The 20,534-nt window shown below is 40.5% G+C and overlaps 2 protein-coding genes and 1 long non-coding RNA gene across 5 annotated transcripts; 2 read left to right on the top strand and 1 right to left on the bottom strand.

Annotated features, from left to right (window-relative positions):
* The first annotated feature begins 336 nt into the window (after positions 1–336).
* Positions 337–3,350, top strand: TCEAL4 (transcription elongation factor A like 4). 2 transcript variants are annotated; one of them, XM_029240102.1, is made up of 3 exons: positions 337–449; positions 1,029–1,101; positions 1,469–3,350. In XM_029240102.1, the coding sequence occupies exon 3, from the start codon at positions 1,490–1,492 to the stop codon at positions 2,132–2,134; it is 645 nt and encodes a 214-aa protein (XP_029095935.1). In that variant the 5' UTR covers positions 337–449; positions 1,029–1,101; positions 1,469–1,489; the 3' UTR covers positions 2,135–3,350. The 2 variants fall into 2 exon arrangements, with proteins under 2 accessions (XP_029095935.1, XP_029095933.1); XM_029240100.1 differs by having other exon boundaries at positions 353–449; positions 1,464–2,452.
* Positions 3,351–11,524: 8,174 nt separating this feature from the next.
* Positions 11,525–13,453, top strand: LOC114905716 (transcription elongation factor A protein-like 3). 2 transcript variants are annotated; one of them, XM_029240107.1, is made up of 3 exons: positions 11,525–11,600; positions 12,133–12,202; positions 12,569–13,453. In XM_029240107.1, the coding sequence occupies exon 3, from the start codon at positions 12,596–12,598 to the stop codon at positions 13,196–13,198; it is 603 nt and encodes a 200-aa protein (XP_029095940.1). In that variant the 5' UTR covers positions 11,525–11,600; positions 12,133–12,202; positions 12,569–12,595; the 3' UTR covers positions 13,199–13,453. The 2 variants fall into 2 exon arrangements, with proteins under 2 accessions (XP_029095940.1, XP_029095939.1); XM_029240106.1 differs by lacking the exon at positions 11,525–11,600 and having other exon boundaries at positions 12,033–12,202.
* Positions 13,200–14,854, bottom strand: LOC114905734. The gene is made up of 3 exons (XR_003796326.1): positions 14,589–14,854; positions 14,448–14,511; positions 13,200–13,414 (listed from the first exon to the last, which is right to left on the bottom strand). It is a non-coding gene; the product is annotated as an uncharacterized LOC114905734 (long non-coding RNA).
* Between the last annotated feature and the right edge of the window lie 5,680 nt (positions 14,855–20,534).

Consider the following 20,534-nt stretch of genomic DNA (forward strand, 5'->3'; position numbering starts at 1 on the left):
GGAACATTTTTCTTAATTTTTTTCTAAAGTGCAATATTCTACCCTTTGTACAATATTAAAGTTCACATGCGTAAGATTTCATTGGTGAGTCTACGTTCTCTCAACGGAATTTAAGAGCAACGTTATAGACTCCTCCCCCGGACCGCCCAGCCCATTAATAAAAGCTTCTGTGTTTTTCATTAAAATTCTTTCTGTGACCAACTTCTCAAGAAGAGGAAAAGGACAAAAGGGCCGGGAGAGGTTGGCTGGGGGACCTGCCGGAGGGAGGCGGTGGGCGGCTTGCAGACTCCTGCTGGTGGGCGGGGTGCGAGGGCGGAGCTCGGGTGACGCAGCGCTCACGTGACCGCCGGGCTCCGAAGTGGGCACCGGTGCGGGTGCCAGCTCTCCCTCCCTGCTGTCGGACCCGGAGCCATCTGGGCGCCCCTAATTGTTGCTCCAGGTTCTTTCAGGTCAGTGTGAGAGCTCTCGTCGCTGCCTGCGGGACATCGGAATGGGGGAGGAGGAGCGGGCGCGGAAAGGAAAAAGGTTGGGGATGGGGTCCGGGTCGAGGGGAGCTGGCCAGAGTGTAGATAGAGATGGCGGCGGGAAAAACGGCTAAGGGGGAGCAAGCGGCCATTGGGCAGAGGGTGGGGAAGGCGGACACCCCAAGTACCCATTCGCCTTTCTGCACACTTCTTCTCTACCCTCCGTCCATTTTGGAGCCGGAGATGATGAGTTGGGGGGGTGCCCCAGCAGTGAGACAGTGGAAATAAACCCCTTCTGGCAATCTGTGCGCAGAGTAAAAGTTGACCTCAAGGGTGGGGGGGCGAGTTTCCTCTGGGGGAGAAGGACGCAGAGATCCAAAATTAGTTTGGAAAACATCCTGGTCTGGCGCCGGAGGAGTGAACAGAAATGGCGGCTGGGGTGCTGTGGGGGCGGAGGAGGTGGGGGAGGGAAACGTTGGGTGAGGAGGACCGGGATTCGGAAAAAGGACCCGAGTCCCTGTGCATCCACCGATGCCTCATTCCCGGTCTCCTGTCTGTCTTCAGGTGTACGTGTCTGTTGTTCCCAGTGCTCTACTGGGCTAGAGAAGGAGGAGGAGCCTGTCCAGAATACCCGCAGGTCAGTGAAGGAGGAGGGCACTGGACAGGGACCCAGAGGGGTGGGAAGTGTGCAGGGCACGGCTCGGGCAGAATTGGGGGCCCCACTGCCCACTTCCCAACACATTTACACACAATCTGCCATGCTGAGCAAGCGTAGGGAAAAATGGCAGGGTCTGTCTGGGAAATGGTTGGCTCATGTGGGCACGAGGAATGGTGGGGTAAAGGGTGGGCAGAAGGCACACTAGGAAGGCCGGGCCAGGTCAGGGGACCCCTGACAAGGGGCGAGAAGCGACTGCTACTATCCGGACCTGCATTCCATCCCCAAGCCCTCAGTCTCCCTTGTTTCCTCTTTGTTTTCTCTTCCCCCTGCCCCATCCCCAGGACAGGAAAAGGAAGGGACACTCAACATGGAAAAACTCTGCAGTGAAAATGAAGGAAAGCCTGAGAACCAAGGCAAGATGGAAAACGAAGGACAGCCACCGGATGCGGGAAAGCCGGGAGTAGCTTGTACTGTGGAAGACAAGGAAAAGTTAGAAAACAAGGGAAGGATAGATCTCAAGGGAAAGACAGAAGATGAGGAAGTACTAAAGGATAAAGAAAAGCCAGACAGTGAGGCAAAGCCAAAAGAAGGAAGGCCAGTGAGTGAGGGAAAACCAAAAGAAGGAAAACCAGAGAGTGAGGGAAAGCCAGTGAGCGAGGGAAAGCCAAAAGAAGAAAAGCCAGCCAGCGAACCAAGGGCTGCAGGAAAGCGCCCAGCTGGGGATGATGTACCCAGGAAGGCCAAAAGAAAAACCAACAAGGGGCTGGCTCAGTGTCTCAAGGAATACAAGGAGGCCATACACGATATGCATTTGAGCAATGAAGAGATGATAAGAGAATTTGACGAGATGGCCAGGGTGGAGGATGAGGTGAAGAAAACCAGACAGAAATTGGGGGGGTTTATGTGGATGCAAAAAAGTTTACAGGACCCCTTCCACCCGAGGGGCCCAAGGGAACTCAGGGGTGGCTGCAGGGCCCCACAAAGGGGCTTTGAAGACATTCCTTTTGTGTAGTGCCCCTGGCAGGCATTTGCCAGGCCCTATGCTTTATTTAACCTTATGCTAATACTATGCTTTAGGTGTCACTCTCTTTATCCAACTGCAGCCCTGTGTGTTTCAGTAGCAGATTTTCATCCATTACATGGAAAAATGTTTATGGTGCATTGTAAAATGTTTAAAAAAACAGTTTTCAGAACCATATATATGGCATCAGTCCATTTTTGTAAAACTACAAAGATACCTAGTGATTCATGTACAGAAAAAACTCGGAAAGCTGTGTCTACTAAAAGATTAACAGTGGTTATCTATGGGTGATTTTTTTCTGTTTTTTGTTCATCTGTTTATATTCTCTTTAAAAAACACATTACTTTTATCATAACAATAATGAAAGATAAAAAATATAGGAAAGCAATACCAAGCAATCAAAAGTACTGTTCGGCTTACGAAGGCAGTGGAGACACATAAAATTTCTGTTGTCAGGACATGAAATGGTAAGTAAAAGTCACATTACCTCTGGGACTCAAAGCTGGAAGAATCAACCTGGCAATTATTATAGATCCATTATTGTAAGGGAGAGTCTTAGCATCAGTGAATTGGGGATAAAACTTGCCTTCCGGGCCTGTGGAGAATATCCGATGAGATGTTGAGTGTGTGAACTGTGTTAGGCTGGCTCCTACCCTCTCTCCTGCACTAGCAGGACCAGAACCCCATGAAATGTTTGGGAGAGGGCTGAGGGAGCTCTCACATGTGTCCATGAATAAATCCAGACAGCTGAGAGGTGGGTGTCACTCTCCCCTGTGTAATGCCATGACTCTTGGGTGCTGTGCCTCTTCTAGTTTGTCCTGTACCCTCCTAAGGCCCCACTGCTGCTGATGTGCTGGAGATCATGATGGACTAAAGCAACACAGTGTCACAACAGAAGGGTGGAGAATTCTCTACCTACAGTAGAGTTTCCCTAACTCCGGTGGGTAGCACCCAATTGTCGCTTGGGCCTTGATATTTATGAAGTTCTTATAAAACACACCTTTCCAAGCTTTTTGTTGGTTTGTGTGTGTTTTTGCATACAACCCTCTCCACTGGATTTAGATACAGGAGATTGAGCCAGGAGAAAAATCTGAGTGACCAGATGCTGTGCTATTCTCACCTGTTAATCTCTTGTCTGCTGACATTTTCTTCTTAGAAGGAGCTGTCCCCTAGGAAATTCCTGTTAAGCCCTGGCTTATTTCAGCAGACCCATCTACCTATGTGATTTTTTTCCTCTGGCTCTTCATTAGCCTTTTATTTGCTTATAGTGTTTCTTTAAATAAACTTTTATTTTAGGACAGTTGTAAATTTACAGAATTATTGCAAAGATATATAGATTCCGTTTACCCCATACCTAATATCGCCTATTATTAACAGCTTACTTTAGTTTGAAGTGTTTGTCACGATGAACCAATGTTGATACATTATTATTTACCAAAGTACATACTTTATTCATATTTCCTCAGTTTTTCCCTAATGTCCTTTTACTGTTCCAAGATCCTATCCAGGTTACCACCTTACATTTAGTCATTATGTCTCCTTAGGCTCCTCTTGGCTGTGACAGTTTCTCACACTTGCCCTGTTTCTTATGCCTTGACATTCTTGAGAAGTACTGGTCAGGTACTTTGTATAATGTACCACAATATCAGTTTGCTTGATTTTTTTCTTGTGGTTAGACGGGTGTTAAGTGCTTTTGGGAAGAAGATCACACAGGTAAAGTGGCATCATATAAAGGGTATATGCTATCAATATTATTCCTGTTGATGTTAACGTTGATCACCTGGCTGAGGTAGTGTTTGTCAGGATTCTCCATGGTAAAGTTACCCTTTTATTTCTCCCTTTCCAGACTGTACTCTGGAAGAAAGTCACTCTGCACAGTCCACACTTAAAGAATGTGGTGTTATTTCAAAGTTACCTCATTTCCAAAGTTACCGCCTTGAGGATGGAGTATCTCCAACATTTATTTGGAATTCTGCATAGGATACTTGATTTCTCCCCCGTTTATTAATGTATTCAATTTATTTATATAAGTATGGGCTCATTAATTTTATTCTTTGGACTATAATCTAATACTCTTTTATATACTTTCATTGCTCAAATTGTTCCACTTTTGGCCATTGGAAGCTCTTTCAGTTGGCTCTTGGATCTATTTGACATACTTCCATCATTGTGTATGTGTGTGCTTTTTTAAAAAAACTCTTTCTGGCACTACAAGATGCTCTAGTCTTACCTTGCATATTTCCTGCCCAAGTCCTAGAATCAGCCATTTCTCCAAGGAGCCCTGGTACCTTTGGTTGGAGAATGGTATTAAAAACCAAGATTTGGGTGTTAGGTGTACTCGTTACTATTGGGATATCATTGTTTATAGGCCCTCTCGGTAGACAGAGAAAGAAGATATATGGGTATATAATAACCCATGCGTATATATGCATCTGTCTCCATATATATGTATGTATGTGTATATATATGTGTCTTTATATATTTTAAAATATATATAGAGAAAATTTTGTCTTTAGTCTTACAGACTCCACTCATTTCCAAAGTTACCTATGCCAGTGCCTAATTTTTCCATCCCTTTCAGTGAAGTTGTTTCATGCATTTGTGATACACTTAGAGTCTTTTGTCACATCCTGTGTTGTGGGAATGCTATTATAAATGGCACTTTTAAATAATCAAATTCCAATTGTTCATTACTGGTATATAGGAAAGCAAGTAACTTTTTTTTTTTTTTTTGTGGTACGCGGGCCTCTCACTGTTGTGGCCTCTCCTGTTGCGGAGCACAGGCTCCGGACACGCAGGTTCAGCGGCCATGGCTCACGGGCCCAGCCGCTCTGCGGCATGTGGGATCTTCCCGGACTGGGGCACGAACCAGTGTCCCCTGCATCGGCAGGCGGACTCTCAACCACTGCGCCACCAGGGAAGTCCCAGCAAGTAACTTTTATATATTAACTTACATCCTGCGATCTTGTGGCCAGGAGTTTGTCAATGCTTTGGCATTTTCTACATAGACCATCATGTCATCTGAAAATATAGTTTTATTTCCTCCATTCCAATCTATACTTTTTATTTCCTTTTTTGTCTTACTGCACTAGCTAGGACTTCCAGTATGATGTTTAATAGGAACAATGAGAAAGGACACCCTTGGCCTGTTCCTGACCTTAGGGTTAAGTGTCTACTTTCTCACCACTAAGTATAATGTTAGTTTCTTGTATTCTTTATCAAGTTGAGGAAGTTCCCCTCTAATCCTAGTTTGAGAGCTTTTATCATGATTGGGTGTTGGATTCTGTCAAATGCTTTTTCTGCATCAAATAATAAAGATCATATGATTTTTCTTCTTTAGTCTGTTAATATGTGGTGGATTATATTGATTGATTTTCAAATGTTCAGTCAGCCTTGAATACCTAGAATAAATTTCACTTGTTTGGTGCCTAACTTTTTATACATTATTGGATTCAATTTCATAATATTTTGTTGAGGATTTTCTGTCTGCGTTCATTAGAAATATTGGTCTTTAGTTTTGCTTTCTTGTAGTATATTTTATCTGGTTTTGGAATTAGGGTAATAATTGGTTTCACAGAATGAGTCAAGTGTTCTCTACTTCAATTTTATGGAAGGGATTGTGGAGAATTGGTATTATTTCTAACTTAAATGTTTGGTAAAATTCACTGGTAATTTCTAAATGTTTACTGGTGATCCTTAAATGTTTGGTAGAATTTGGTCCTAGTGATTTCTATCTTTGGAAGGTTATTAATTATTGATTCAATTTCTTTAGTAGGTACAGAACTATTCAGGTTATCTTTTTCCCCTTGTGTGAGTTTTAGTAGTTTGTACCTTTTGAGTAATTAGTCCATTTCATCTAAGTTATCAAATTTGTAGGCATAGAGTTGTTAATAGTATCCTTCATTAAGAAGATAATGTCCATGGAATTAGGAGTGATAACCCCACTTTCACTTCTGATATTTTAATATGAGCCTTCTTTCTTTTTTTCTTGGTTACCCTGGTAAGAGATTTAACAGTTTTATTTATTTTTTCAAAGAACCAGCTTTTGGTTTTGTTGATTTCCTCTGTTGTTTTCCTGTTTTCACTTTCCTTGATTTTGTCTCTAATATTTCTTTTTTCCTGTTTGCTCTAGGCTTAAATTACTCTTCTTTCTTTAGTCTCCTGAAGAGAAGGTGTAGGTTATTGATGTTAGAACCTTCTTCTTTTCCATATATGCATTTAAGCTAGAAATTTCCCTTTAAGCACTACTGTTGCTTCATCCCAAAGATTTTGATATGTTGTATTTTCATTTAGTTCAAAGCATTTTTACATTTTTCTTGAGAATTCTTCTTGAATTCATGTGTTATTTAGAGGTGTGTTGTTTAATTTCCAAATATTTGGGTTTTCCATCTATCCTGCTATTGATTTCTAGTTTAATTCTACTGAGAGCATACTTTTATGATTTCTATTCTTTTAAATTTGTTAAGGTGTGTTTTATGACCTAGAATAGGCCTCTCTTGGTGAATGTTCTATATGAGCTTGAAAATAAATATGTTCTGATGTTGGATGGAATGTTCTATAAATGTCAATTAAATCAAGTTGATTGATAATACTGTTCGACTATATCCTTATTGATATTCTGCCTGCTTAATCTGTCAATTACTGGATGGTGGCATTGAAGTCTTCAACTCTAGTAATGGATTTGTCAGTTTCTCCTTTCAGTTCTATCAGTTTTTGCCTCATATATTACGACACTTTTGTTAGGTGCATATACATGTTTAGGATTATTATGTGTTTTTCTCAGAATTTATCCCTTTATCATTATGTAGTGCCTCTTCTGATTTCTGATAATTTTCCTTGTTGTGCTTTGTCTGAATGTATGTAACTACTCCAGCTTTCTTTTTTTGTCCAGGTTTCTTCTGATTAGTGAAGATCTTTCTCTGTTGCTTTACTTTTAACCTCTCACTCTTTAAATTTAAAGTGGGCTTCTTGTAGACAATATATAGTTGGGTTTTTTTAATACACTCTGATAATTTCTATCTTTAATTGGTGTATTTAGACCATTCACATTTAAAATGATTCTTGATATATTTGGATTTAATATCAACCATGTTTATAACTGTTTTCTATTTGTTGCCAGAGGCTTCTTCTGCCTTCTCTAGTTTTTTTTTTAATACATTTTTTTTTAATTTTTATCTTTGACTGCATTGAGTCTTCATTGCTGCACGTGGGCTTTCTCTAGTTGCGGTGAGTCGGGGCTACTCTTCATTGCGGTGCATGGGCTTCTCATTACGGTGGCTTCTCTTGTTGAGGAGCACGGGCTCTAGGTGCATGGGCTTCAATAGCTGTGGCTTGCAGGCTCTAGAGGTCAGGCACAGTAGTTGTGGCGCATGGGCTTAGTTGCTCTGCAGCATGTGGGATCTTCCGGACCAGGGCTCAAACCTGTGTCCCCTGAATTGGTAGGCGGATTCTCAACCATTACACCACCAGTGAAGCCCCCCTGCCTTCTCTAGTTTTAATTGAGTATTTTACATGATTCCACTTGTCTTATTAGTGTATCAGTTATATGCCTTTAAAAGAATTTTCAGTGATTTTCCTCGAGTTTACATTTTTAACTAAGATCACTTTCAAATAACACTCTTTTGCTTCACTTATATGTAGTACAGATACCTTATTACAGAATGTTCATTCATTTCATTCATCCATTTGCTACAGTCACTTAATACATTATTACTTTAGATAAAGAGTTATTTTTATATCAATTAAGAATAAGACAAGGGCTTCCCTGGTGGCGCAGTGGTTGAGAGTCCGCCTGCCGATGCAGGGGACACGGGTTCGTGCCCTGCTCCGGGAAGATCCCACATGCTGCGGAGCGGCTGGGCCCGTGAGCCGTGGCCGCTGAACCTGCACGTCTGGAGCCTGTGCTCCGCAACGGGAGAGGCCACAACAGTGAGAGGCCCGCGTACCACAAAAAAAAAAAAAAGAGAGGGAAAAAAGAAAAAAAAATTCATTTTACTTTCATTTATTGTGTTTCCATTGCTCTTCCTTTATGTAGATCTGAGTTGTTGGCCTGTATCATTTTTCTGCTGCCTGAAGAAAATCTTTTAACATTTCCTGAAGGAAAGGTTTGCTGATGCTGAATCCCATCACTTTTTGTTGTCTGAGAAAGTATTTTATTTCTCCTCCACATTTGAAGGATTATTTCACTGGGTATAGAATTTTAAGTTAGTGTTTTTTCTTTCAACACTTTATTTACACAGAGAGATAGGAGTGTTAACACTGAAATGGAGGATTTATTTATTCTCCTGTATTTCTGTCAACTTTTATTTATTTTGAGGTCAATTTAATAAATGCATGCAAATTTTAAATATCATGAGGTGACACTCCTTATGTCTTGTAATGCTTTTTGCTTTAAAGTCTATTTTGTTATTAATTTAACTATAATGTCTTTCGTTTGGTTAGTGTTTTCATGTTTTTTTTTTCTGTACTTTTACTTTCAGTCCTTATGTATCTTTATATTTCAGATAGTCTTTTGTAAATAGTACATAGTTGGGTTTTTTCCTGTCTGAAAATCTTGTTTTTTAATTGTTTCAAGTACACCATTTACATTTAATATACTTACTGATATTAATACTGGATATAACCATTGTACCAAGTTCTGTCTCTATGTCCCACCTGATTTATGTTAGTTTTTTCTTCTTTAGGATTGGTTATTTTCTTATTTTTACCCCTCTATTAGCTTAGAAGTTTTACACTCTTACTCTTCCTTAATAGTTATTTGGCAATTATAACATACAGTCTTGACTTATTAAAGTCTTGACCAATATTAATTTATACTTCTACACACTCCCTAGATAATGCCCGAACTTTAAATACTTTTACTCTAGCTCTCTTGACTCTTATGTTGTCAATATAAATTAACAAGATAATATTATTTTATATAATATTGATTTAAATTTATATAGATATTTAGCCTTTTAATTGCTTTTTATTCCTTTCTTCATCCCCAGTCTTCCATCTGAGATCATTTTCCTGTTATCTGAAAAATGCCCTGTAGAATTCAGTACTTACTTTGGTTTATGCCTGCTGCTGGAAACTCTTCTCTGTTTTTATTTGTAAAGCTTTTATTTCACCTTCATTTTTGAAGGGTATTTTTGCTGGTTATTAATTTCTTGGTTGGCATTGATTTTCTTTCAAGATACTAAAGATGTCATTTCACCATATTCATGCTTTCATCATTGCTGTTGCAAAGCTAGTAATTAGCCTAACTTTTGTTCCTTTTGAGGCATACTCTATTTTTTTTTGGCTACCTTTTTGATTTTTCTCTTTGTCTTGAATTCTCTGTAAGTTCACTATTATGCATTCTATATGTGGGTTTCTTTTTATTTATGCTGTTTGGGATTTGTTGGACTCCTTGGATCCTATGGATCAATGTCTTTCATCAATTTTGAATAATCCTCAGCCATTAATTCTTTAGATTGCCTCTGAACAATTCCATTTCTCTTTTCCTTCTGGAACTCCAATTAAACATGCATCAGACCTTATCATACCCTCCTGTCTGTATTTTCCGTCTTTTTGACTACCCATGCAGCCTTATGGATAATTTCATCTGAATAGAATTTCTAGTTCTTTAATTCTCTCTTGGGCTACATCTAATATGCTGTTAAGGGCATCCACTGAGTTTCTAATTTCAGCTTAGTTACTTTTTAGTTTTGGAGGGTTTTTTTTTTCCTACTTTTTCTGATTTCTTGTTCCCTGTTGAAATTTTCAAGATTGGATTTTATTTATCTGAATACAGTAAGCATTGTGGTTTAGTAGTCTGTACCTGATAACTCAAATAATTCAAAGCTAATGGATCTGTTTGTGTTGTCTATTCTCTCTGGTGCTTTTTACCTATGACGGGTTTTATCTTCGTGTTGCTGCTTATCTTTGTGTATGGGCATTGTATTTAAACAACTGTTTGTTGAAATAATTTGAGGCCTAGGATGATGGAATCTTCCTCCAGAGGTTTTGTTTGCATTGGTCAGGTCTATAAGGATGCTTCCTGTCTAAAACCACCTCAATCTATACTCAAAACTTAAACTTTACTAGTCCACCTAGATGTTGCAAAGCCAAGCGAAAAAACTTTGTAAGGGCTAGTTTATTTTCAGTTTACAGTTACCCTTAAAGTGAAACATTTGAAGTTCCTAAGAAACCCCTCCCCTTTTAATAAGCCTTGGGCTTTGATTTTTGTTACTCTAGTGCTTTGAGTCTGCTGAATATTCAACTCACTTTGACACTGGTTTATTCCTTAACCTTTATTCCTTAACCACAGATGACCTCAAGACAAATACAGCTAACCTTATGAGTATTAAAAGAAGACATGGTGAATTCTTTCACCTCATATAGGAAAAAAGTTCTTAACTATGAATCAAAATCTAGATGCAATAAAAGAAAAGTCTATTAAATGTGACTACTTTTTTAATGCATGGCAGAAATACATCATAAAGTCAAAAGGCAACTAACAAACTGGAAGTAAATATTTGCAACTTATATAACAGATAAAGGCCTAATATAGTTAATGTGTAAAGAACACTTGAAAAGTGTGAAGGACCAACAACCCAATAGAAAAATGTGGAAAAGACATGAACAGACAATTCACAATGATATTTAAACTGTTGTTAAACAGAAATGCCATCGATATAATACTTCTCACCTATCATATTAGTGAAAAGTATGTCACACACTATGTTGAAAAGGGTGTGGGGAAATAAGCACTCTCCTATATTGCTGGTGGGAAAGCAAAATGGGTCTGAGACTCAAGGGAGGGAATAACCTGGATATGTAGATTAGGAAATCATCTGTGTTTAGAGGGAAATGAACAGAGACCAGCCAGGGAGCGAGGACACATGGACTGAGGAGAGCAGAGGCTCTGGACATAGCTGCTACTCAAGGAGGCAGCGCAGCTACCTGGCGGGCACCACCACCAGGGCTCTGGAGTCAGACGGAGCTGGTCTTGAAAACGGGTTGTGGGGCTCCGTGTGGAGCGCTCCTGGAGAAGTCGGGTACCCTCTCTGCGATCAGCTGTCATAACTGGGGATAAAGGGCATCTCAGAGGGATGCTGAGCGAGGACCTGAGAGGCACCAGGTAAAGCACCTGCAGTCAGGAAGCCTCCCCCCGCCTGCTCTGTTGGTAACTCCCCCTTTTCCACACACACCACCCCGCAGCCCGTCCGCAGCTGTCCGGTCCCTGCGGGATGTAGGTGAGGGGGCGGGGCGGGGGGAAACCGGGCTCGGGTGACGCGGCGCTCACGTGACCGGCAGGGCGCCAACGTGGGCAGCAGCCCCCGCGTCCCACCCCCACAGCCCCGAGGTCTGGTCCTGTCGCCCGCGCGGAACCAGCTTCCGGAGCTGCCCGGGTGGCGAGCGAAGGGCAAGCGGGCTTAGGCGAGCCAGAGGAGGCGCAGGCCCGACCCGGGCGCTGCAGGTCAGTGTGAAGGTGGGTGCTGCTGGCGGCCCGGGGTCGGGATGGAAGCGGATGGGACTAGGATCCGGGAGCAGCGGGGAGAGGAGAAGGGGTCCCGAGATGGGTGAGGAGGGGCACGGGGCGTGGCGTGGGCAGGTGGGGAGGAAGGACCCTTCAACTGGCCCTGCCGCCTCTTCGACGCCCCTCCTCTGCGCCCTCCATCCATTTTCTAGCCTGAAATGGGGGGGGGAGTGCGCCCCCGCAGTGCGACAGTGAAACGTAGACAAATTCTGAAAATAACTCCCTTTCACACTCTCCACCCAGGAGGAAATATTGACCTCAGCGTAAAGGGTTGGGGGTGGGGCAGGTTGCTTGCACGGGAGGAAGACCCAGAGATCCAAAATAGTTTGGAAAGCATCCTGGTCTGGTGCCTGAGGCCTGAAAAGTAATGGCGGCTTGGATGCAGGGGAGGTGGGGGAGGAAACGTTGGATGAGGAGGGCCCAAATTCAGGAAAGTGACTTCAGTCCACTGACCGTGCAGCCCCTCTCTGTCTCCTGTCTGCAGGTCTGCGTGTCTGTTCTCAGCACTCTGCAAGGCTAGAAAAGGAGGAGGAACCTTTCCAGAATCCCTGCAGGTCAGCGGAAGGAGGGAGAGGCACTGGACAGGCACAGAGCTGGGGGCCGGGTGTGGAGGGCACAGCTTGGGCAGAATTTGAGGGCCCCACTGCCCATCCCCCCCATATATAATATACACAATTTCTGCCACGCTGAAGGATGGTACAAGGTGGCAGGGCCTGCCAGGGAAATGATTGGCTCTCAGTGCAGGAGGAATGGTGGGGTAAAGGGTGGCCAGAAGGCACACTAGGCTGGGCCAGGTCAGGGGAACGCTGACAAGGGTGAGATGCCAGTACTATCCGGACCTGCATTCCACCCCCAAGGCCTCAGTCTCCCTTGTTTCCTCTTGTCTCTCTCTCCCCACCCCACCGCATCCCATCCTCCAGGACAGGAAAACGAGGGGACATCTCAACATGGAAAAACTCTGCAATGAAAATGAAGGAAAGCTGGAAAGCGAAGGAAAGCCAGAAAATGAAGTAAAGCCTGAAAATCAAGGAAAGTCAGATGAGGAAGAAAAGCCAGAAGTGGAGGGGAAGTCAGAACACGAGGGAGAGCTCCAGAATGAGGGACGGCCAGAAGACCAGGGACAACCAGAAGATGAGAGGAAGAGAGAAAAGCAGGACAAGTCCGAAGCTGAGGGAAAACCACACGGTGAGGGCAAGCTGGAATCCCAGGCAAAGCCAGAGAGTCAGCCGCGGGCTGCCGAAAAGCGCACCGCTGAAGACTATGTGCCCCGGAAAGCAAAAAGAAAAACGGACAGGGGGACGGACGATTCCCCCAAGGACTCTCAGAACAACTTACAGGAAAGGCATCTGGGCAGTGAGGAGATGATGACAGAATGTGCAGATATGTCAAGGGCTCAGGAAGAGCTAAGGAAAAGACAGAAAATGGGTGGTTTTCATTGGATGCAAAGAGATGTACAGGATCCATTCACCCCAAGGGGCCAACGGGGTGTCAGGGGAATGAGGGGCGGAGATAGGGGCCAGAGGCGCTTACATGATATCCCATATCTTTAATGCCTTTGGCCTTCAATTCTGACTCCTCTGATGAGAATATCGCTGACCCTGCTTTCCCTGGCAGGCATTTGCCAGGCTATGTGCTTTAACCTTAAGCTGATTCTTTGCTTTAGGTGTCACTCTCGTTACCAGCAGCCTTTTGATCCAACTACAGTGCTCTCTGTGTTTCAGTAGGGGATTTTCACCCACGTGCATGGAGGAGATGTTCATGGTACACTGTAAAACAACAATAAAGAAAAAACAGTTTTCAGAACCGAATATATAGTATCAGCCCAATTTTGTAAAAATATAAACATTTGCACAATACATTTGTGCACAGAGAAAACTCTGAAAATGTTTGCACTAAAAAGGAGTCAATGGTTTTTTCCTGCATGGTAGCCAGAAAATAGGTCTCACCTGCACTCAAAAATGAATCCAATCGCCTGATGGTACCTCCATGCCATTCGCCTGAAGGTGTGCCCATCCCCTGTCTTTGCCTAGTTGTAACCATGTCAGTGGGCACTGCTACACCTCCTGGGTCCTCTACCGTCCTATGGCTCCCAACATGTATGATTCTTTTTTTCTTTGCTCACTCATCTCCACTTTTTCTTAAATGATATGGATTATGTTTGTCATAATAAAAAATAGAAATCAACACATGATAAACAGTTGAAATGTTCAGTGAGCTTATGAGAGCAATGAAGACACTTAAAATTCCTGTTGTCAGAATGTAAAATGATAAGTAAAACATTGCCTCTGGGACTCAGCTAGAGGAATCAACCTGACAGTTGTAACAGATCCAGTGCTCTAAAGGTCAGTCTTGTCATCTGTGAAATGGGAATAAAACTTGCCTGTGTTGGGTGGGCTCCTTTGTAGCAGTAGGACCCTGGACCTTGTCAGACACTCAGGGGAGGGCTGAGAGTAGGTCTCATCTATGCCCAGGAACAAGTCCAAGTAGCTGAGAAGAGACTGCCACTCTTCTCTGGATACTACCATATCTGTTGGGCACTCCTGTTGTGCCCTGTACCCTCTGCTGACAGCTACTGATATGATGGAGTCCTCATGGTGACAAAGCCCCTCTGATTCCCTATAGTTCCCAAAGGGCCAAAGCCCCTATTTGACTCCTATAGGAATGTAGGTTAACCCCCTCTTCCAACTTCAGAGTTCTACCTACCCTGGTGGTAGTGCCCCAGGGCTGTTTGGGCTCCACTATATTGCATAGTTCTTAAAGTAGTCATTAATATTTTTAGTTCATTTTATATTTGCTTACAGTAGTTTCTTATCTCTTGACTCATATATTTTGGGTCCACCAGGGGTTGTATCCTGAGACAAATCTGTGGACGAGACAGTGGATGATTATTTGAACTACACACCACAGTACCTCAGGGAAGCCACATGTAAATTTACATACCTTTCTTAGTGTGAGTTTTCGCTCTAAAAAGTCTCCTGGTTGGCTTCCTACACAAAATCAAAGGACTTGTAATCAGAGAGGGTTACACAAGTGAGTTTCAAGCTGAAAATATCCCTTCCCATTCCAAACCAATTCCAACTGAGAAGTGTAACAGTGCTCTTAAAAATATTAAAAACTGTCAGTGTTAGGCATTTTTATTTAACCCACTACTATGTTGCTTTTTCCAAAGACTTTTTTTTTTTTTTTTTTTGCGGTATGTGGGCCTCTCACTGTTGTGGCCTCTCCCATTGTGGAGCACAGGCTCCGGACGTGCAGGCTCAGCGGCCATGGCTCACGGGTCCAGCCGCTCCGCGGCATGTGGGATCCTCCCGGACCGGGGCACGAACCCGTGTCCCCCGCGTCGGCAGGCGGACTCTCAACCACTGCGCCACCAGGGAAGCCCCCAAAGACTTTTTTTTCATCCTAACATCCCTTACACTGTACTTGACACATATACTTAATAAATTATGATTGAATCAGGAGCCCTGAGTTAAAAAAGATACACTGTTCATGGATCAGAAAACTCAATGTGTTAATATGGTAATTCTCTCCAAAAGTGATCTATAAATTCAATGCCATCCCAATAGAAATCTCAGCAAACTGCGATTCTAAAGGTTCTATGGAAAAGCAAAGGAACAAAGTTAGAGGACTCACTACCTGATTTCAGGGCTAACTATAAATCTACATTAATCAAGACTATGTAGTATTTGCATAAGGACAAACATATAGATTGATGGAATAAAACACAGTCCAAAAGTAGACCCACATATATATGGTCAATTCATTTTTTAAAAAGGACCCAAAGGAATTCAGTGGAGACTTTTCAAGAGATGATGCTGGAACAATTGAACGTTGTCTTGGTCAGTTTGGGCTGCTATAACAAAAATACCACAGACTGGAATTTCTCATAGTTCTGGAGTCTGGGAAGCCCATGATCAGGATGCTGACAGATCTGGTGTCTAGTGAGGGTCAGATTCCTGGTTCATAACCAGATGTCTTCACATGGCAGAAGGGGCAAGGAAGCTCTCTGGGCCTCTTTTATAATGAAACTAATCCCATTCATGAGGGCTCCACCTTCATGGCCTAATTGCCAATTACCATCCAATTATTTGGTAATTCCAAATACCATCCAATTGGATGAATTTCAGGGTTACACAAACATTCAGTCTACAGCAGACATCAATATACAAAAAAAGTACCCTTACCTCACACCAAATACAAAACATGAATTCAAAATGGCTTACAGAACAAAATGTGAAACCCAAAATTATAAAAACTTCATTTAGCGAATTCCCTGGCTGTCTAGTGGTTAGAACTCTGCGTTCTCACTGCCAAGGGCCCAGGTTTGATCCCTGGTCAGGGGAACTAAAATCCCATAAGCCATGTGGTGTGGCCAGAAAAATAAAATAAAAATAAAAACTTCATTTAAAAATAGGAAAAATAGGGCTTCCCTGGTGGTGCAGTGGTTGGGAGTCCACCTGCCGATGCAGGGGACGTGGGTTCATGCCCCAGTCTGGGAGGATCCCGCATGCCGCGGATCGGCTGGGTCCGTGAGCCACAGCCGCTGGGCCTGCGCGTCCGGAGCCTGTGCTCCGTAGCAGGAGAGGCCGCAACCGTGAGAGGCCCGCGTACTGCAAAAAAAAAAAAAAAAAAGGAAAAATATGGAATAGTTTGTAGGTTCAGAGTAAAATATTATTGCTTATTAATTCTGAAGTGGTTTAAAGATTTTTGAAATTAACTTTCTGCCACTATCTACTTAATAGGCTCCAGAGGTTTCTCCTACTAAGAAAGGGGAAAAGGCAAATGCTAATGATAAAACATTTACATGTGGACAATAAAATTTAAGATATCATTAAAAAATTAGGGAAAAAAGGGTAATCCTGGATTAGCATATGACATGAATCTGTGCCATATGACAATTTAAGATAATAACGGGGCAATGAGGGTATTGACAAATTTCTGTGAACTTCAAATAAGTCTGGAATATCTATACTAATAACATATAACCATACATATATAATCTAAGATGGCTTAATACTTATTTGACAATGTTTTCCATGTAACTTAACATACCAAATAAACCTAATTGTTTTAATATCTCTTTTATAAGGTGAGAGACTATTGTTTTTAGATTTTCTAAGTACCCACTGGGAAATCTCAAAAATAGCTTGAGGTCAAAAAGACTCCATTTAGAATCTGATTTTGGGAAGTTGTCAAAAATTCCAAAAGTTTGAACATTTGATTAAACAGTATCACAGATCAATATGAAACAATACTTAATTATCTATTTAACCATTTAACCAAAGTGACAATAAAATATTTTTAAGGTAAATACAGAAGGTTACAAAACTGTGAAAAAATATAGCTCTTTTCACATTGAGAAGACTCAATTCTCCCATGTAATCAAAGACCTGATAAAGATAATATGAAACACAAAAAATTATTTTGGTAAGACAAAATCGTTGCTTTCCAGGCAGATTACCCAAAAGGTAAAGAGAAGCATTTCACAATCTCTTATCAAGAGAAGACCAATAGTCCAAACACTTTTTCTTTTTAACAGAGAGAAAACCAAACTCTAATTTTGCACCAGTGTCCTTTTTTTTTTTTTCTTTTTTGGCTGCGCTGCGTGGCATGTGCGATCTTAATTCCCCAACCAGGCATCGAACCTGTGCCCCCTGCAGTGAAAGTGCGGAGTCTTAACCACTGGACCTCCAGGGAAGTCCCTGCACAAGTGTACTTTTGATATTAAGGCTCATTCTTTAAAAATTTACAAATAAATTCATTCTAATCTTAGACAGCTTGACCACACATAAAATTCCTTTCCCAAGATTCCTTTTCCTCAAACGTTCTACCCACTCAGGTTTTCTTCCCTGTATTTTCCTCTTTCTCATTCTGGAACACCCAGTAATTCTACTTTAGAACAAAATTACTCTTTTTCCCTTAACAAAAACATGTCTTTCATACCTCTTCTTATCCAAAACACACATCCTATTTTCCTTACCTACTTTTCATACACAGTTGTTTCCTTTCACCCTTATTATTTCTAGTATTTTTAATTACATATATTGATTAGCTTTCTTAACCCTTAGAAACCTTAATTTCTAGTGAAACTAAAAAGTAAGCAATTGTGGACTGCCTGTTACACAACCATTCTACAGATCAGTAAAGTTAAAAATATATTTCATAATTTCTAAAAGTATATCCTTCCTGATAGTAAAATTTCCAGTATGGCACAACACATGTTTGCTGATAGATAGAAATATCTTCAGTTCCTTTATAAAAAGATGCCAAAGTAGATAAACCTATGCTCAGTAGTTTCAGTATTTTATTTTATTTGAAAATGATCTAGATATTCAATGCATATCCATCATTAGTTAGTGTAACTTAAAGGTTTCAAGTTATCAAAAAGATTTTTGAAACTATTTTTAAGTAGACATACCATAAAATATAATTACTGTTGAAAAATTCACATATAAACTTTTAATTACAGCTATGTAATTCATCTGTTTAGGTTACTCATGAAAATTTCATGAGGCATTAAACAGCTAACCATCAACTTAAGTTATTTTTCTTGCTAACAAATCCTGTAACAGAAATAACATGACTTTTAGTAAACCTGGCTAGAATAAAAGCTGTATGTCTGCATTATATTTAAGGCTGATAACTCTGAAGACATGCCTGTTTTAATTAAACCAACAAAGTTAAACTAGCTTTTATTTACCAAAGATTATCCTAGACCACATGAACTTGAAAAACTTTTGGGCTAGTTTCTATATTTCTGAGAGAATCCTTTTTTTTTTTTTTTTAACTGGATCAACAGCTCAACAGCTCAACTTTTAATTATCCAAATTCCTATATTAAGATTCAGGGGATTCTGAATTCCATGATTACAGGCACCTGGCATAAACAAGAGTAAATTTTCTCTGCAACAAGTTTACATAATCCTAAGTCTACAGTCAATTTGATCAACAGTCTGTCTACACAGTAAAAGGTAGACAGGTACAAAATGAGCCCAAATAACATGAAAAAAAAAACTCAGCAGAAACAACACACAACAAATACAGATCTATAGGAGTTCCAGACACTGGAATTATAAGACTCAATTTAAAAATAAATTTTCTGGGACTTCCCTGGCAGTCCAGAGGTTAACACTCAACACTTCCACTGCAGGGGGTGCAGGTTCCATCCCTGGTTGGGGAACTAAGATCCCACATGCTCTGCGGAACAGCCAAACAAAAAAATTAAATAATAATAATAATAATTTTTCTTATTAAATAGGAGATAAAAGACATGATTGAAAATTTCAGCAGGTAACTGGAAATTATAAAAATCATGAAATAGAAATTCTATAACTAAACTTTTAAAATTTATTTTGTATTGAAGTATAGTTGAGTTACAATGTGTTAATGACTGCTGTACAGCAGTGACTCAGTTATACATATATATACATTCTTTTTCATATTCTTTTCCATTATGGTTTATCACAGGATACTGAATATAGTTCCCTCTGCTATACAGTAAGACCTTGTTGTTTATCCATTCTATATATACCAGTTTGTATCTGCTAATCCCAAATTCCCAATCCAACCCTCTCCCACGCCCCTCCCCCTTGGCAACCACCAGTCTATTCTCTATGTCCTTGATTCTGTTTCTTTTTCATAGATAGGTTCATTTGTGTCATATTTTAGATTCCACATATAAGTGATATCACATGGTATTTGTCTTTCTTTTTCTGACTTACTTCACTTAGTATGATAATCTCTAGTTGCTGTACCACCCTGCCTTGATTACTGTTGTTTTGTAGTAAGTTTTGAAATTAAGAAGTACAGGATATCCTATTTTATTCTTTCTATACTAAGATTGTTTTCTCTATTCTGGATCCTTTGATTTTGAAATCACCTTGTCATTTTCTACATAAAAGCCAGATGTGATTTTAATAGGGATTGCATTGAATCTGACATCAATTAGGTAATATTACCATTAGAACAATACTGTCTTTCAATCCATGAACATGGGATTTATTTCCATTTATTTAGGTCTTCTTTAATTTTTTTTCAACAACATTCTGTATTTTCAATTTATAAGCCTGGACTTTCTTTTGTTAAACATATCCCTAAAAATATTTTTCTTTTTGATGTCATCATAAGTGGAATCATTTTCTTCAGTTCATTTTCAGATTGTTAATTTCTATTATAAAGAAATACAATTGATTTTTGTATATTGATACTGTATCCTGCCACAATGTTCCACTCATGTATTAGTTCTCATAGTTTTATAATGGATTCCTTAGGATTTGCTATGTACAAGGTTATGTTATCTTCAAATTGAGATCATTTTACTTCTTCCTTTGTTATCTGGATGCCTATTTATTTATTTATTTTTGCCTAATTACCTTGGCCAGAACCTCTAGTACAACCTCTAGAAATGGCAATAGAAGACATCCTTGTCTTGTTTCAGTTCTTAGAAGGAAATTTTTTAGTGTTTCACCCTTATGTATGATGTCAGTTGCATGTTTTTGTAGGTTTCCTCTATCAAGTTGAGGAAGTTCCTTGTATTCCTAGTTTGTTGAATATTTTTATCATGAAAAAGTGCTGATTCTTGTCAAATGTTTTTTCTGTATCTGTTGAGATGCTCATGTGGTTTGGGGCCTTCATTATGTTAATATGGTTGTTTATATTGACTGATTTTTTGTTATACCAAACTTGCATTCATGGGATAAATTCTACTTGGTCATTGTGTATAATCCTTTTTATATATTGCTGGATTCAACTTGATGGTAATTTATTGAGGATTGCATTTATATTCATGAAAAAATATTGGTCTGTATTTTTGTTGTTGTTGTACCTAGTCTTGTTATGATATCAGAGTGATACTGCTTTCATAGAATCAATTGGGAAGTTTTCCTCA

Source organism: Monodon monoceros, unplaced genomic scaffold (genome assembly GCF_005190385.1).
Source record: "Monodon monoceros isolate NGI ecotype Baffin Bay Population unplaced genomic scaffold, NGI_Narwhal_1 Super_Scaffold_22, whole genome shotgun sequence".
NCBI classification, from domain to species: Eukaryota; Metazoa; Chordata; class Mammalia; order Artiodactyla; family Monodontidae; genus Monodon; species Monodon monoceros.

Coding starts and splice junctions, on each gene's coding strand:
- TCEAL4 (XM_029240102.1), top strand. CDS start 1,490: ATGGAAAAACTCTGCAGTGAAAATGAAGGAAAGCCTGAGAACCAAGGC.
- LOC114905716 (XM_029240107.1), top strand. CDS start 12,596: ATGGAAAAACTCTGCAATGAAAATGAAGGAAAGCTGGAAAGCGAAGGA.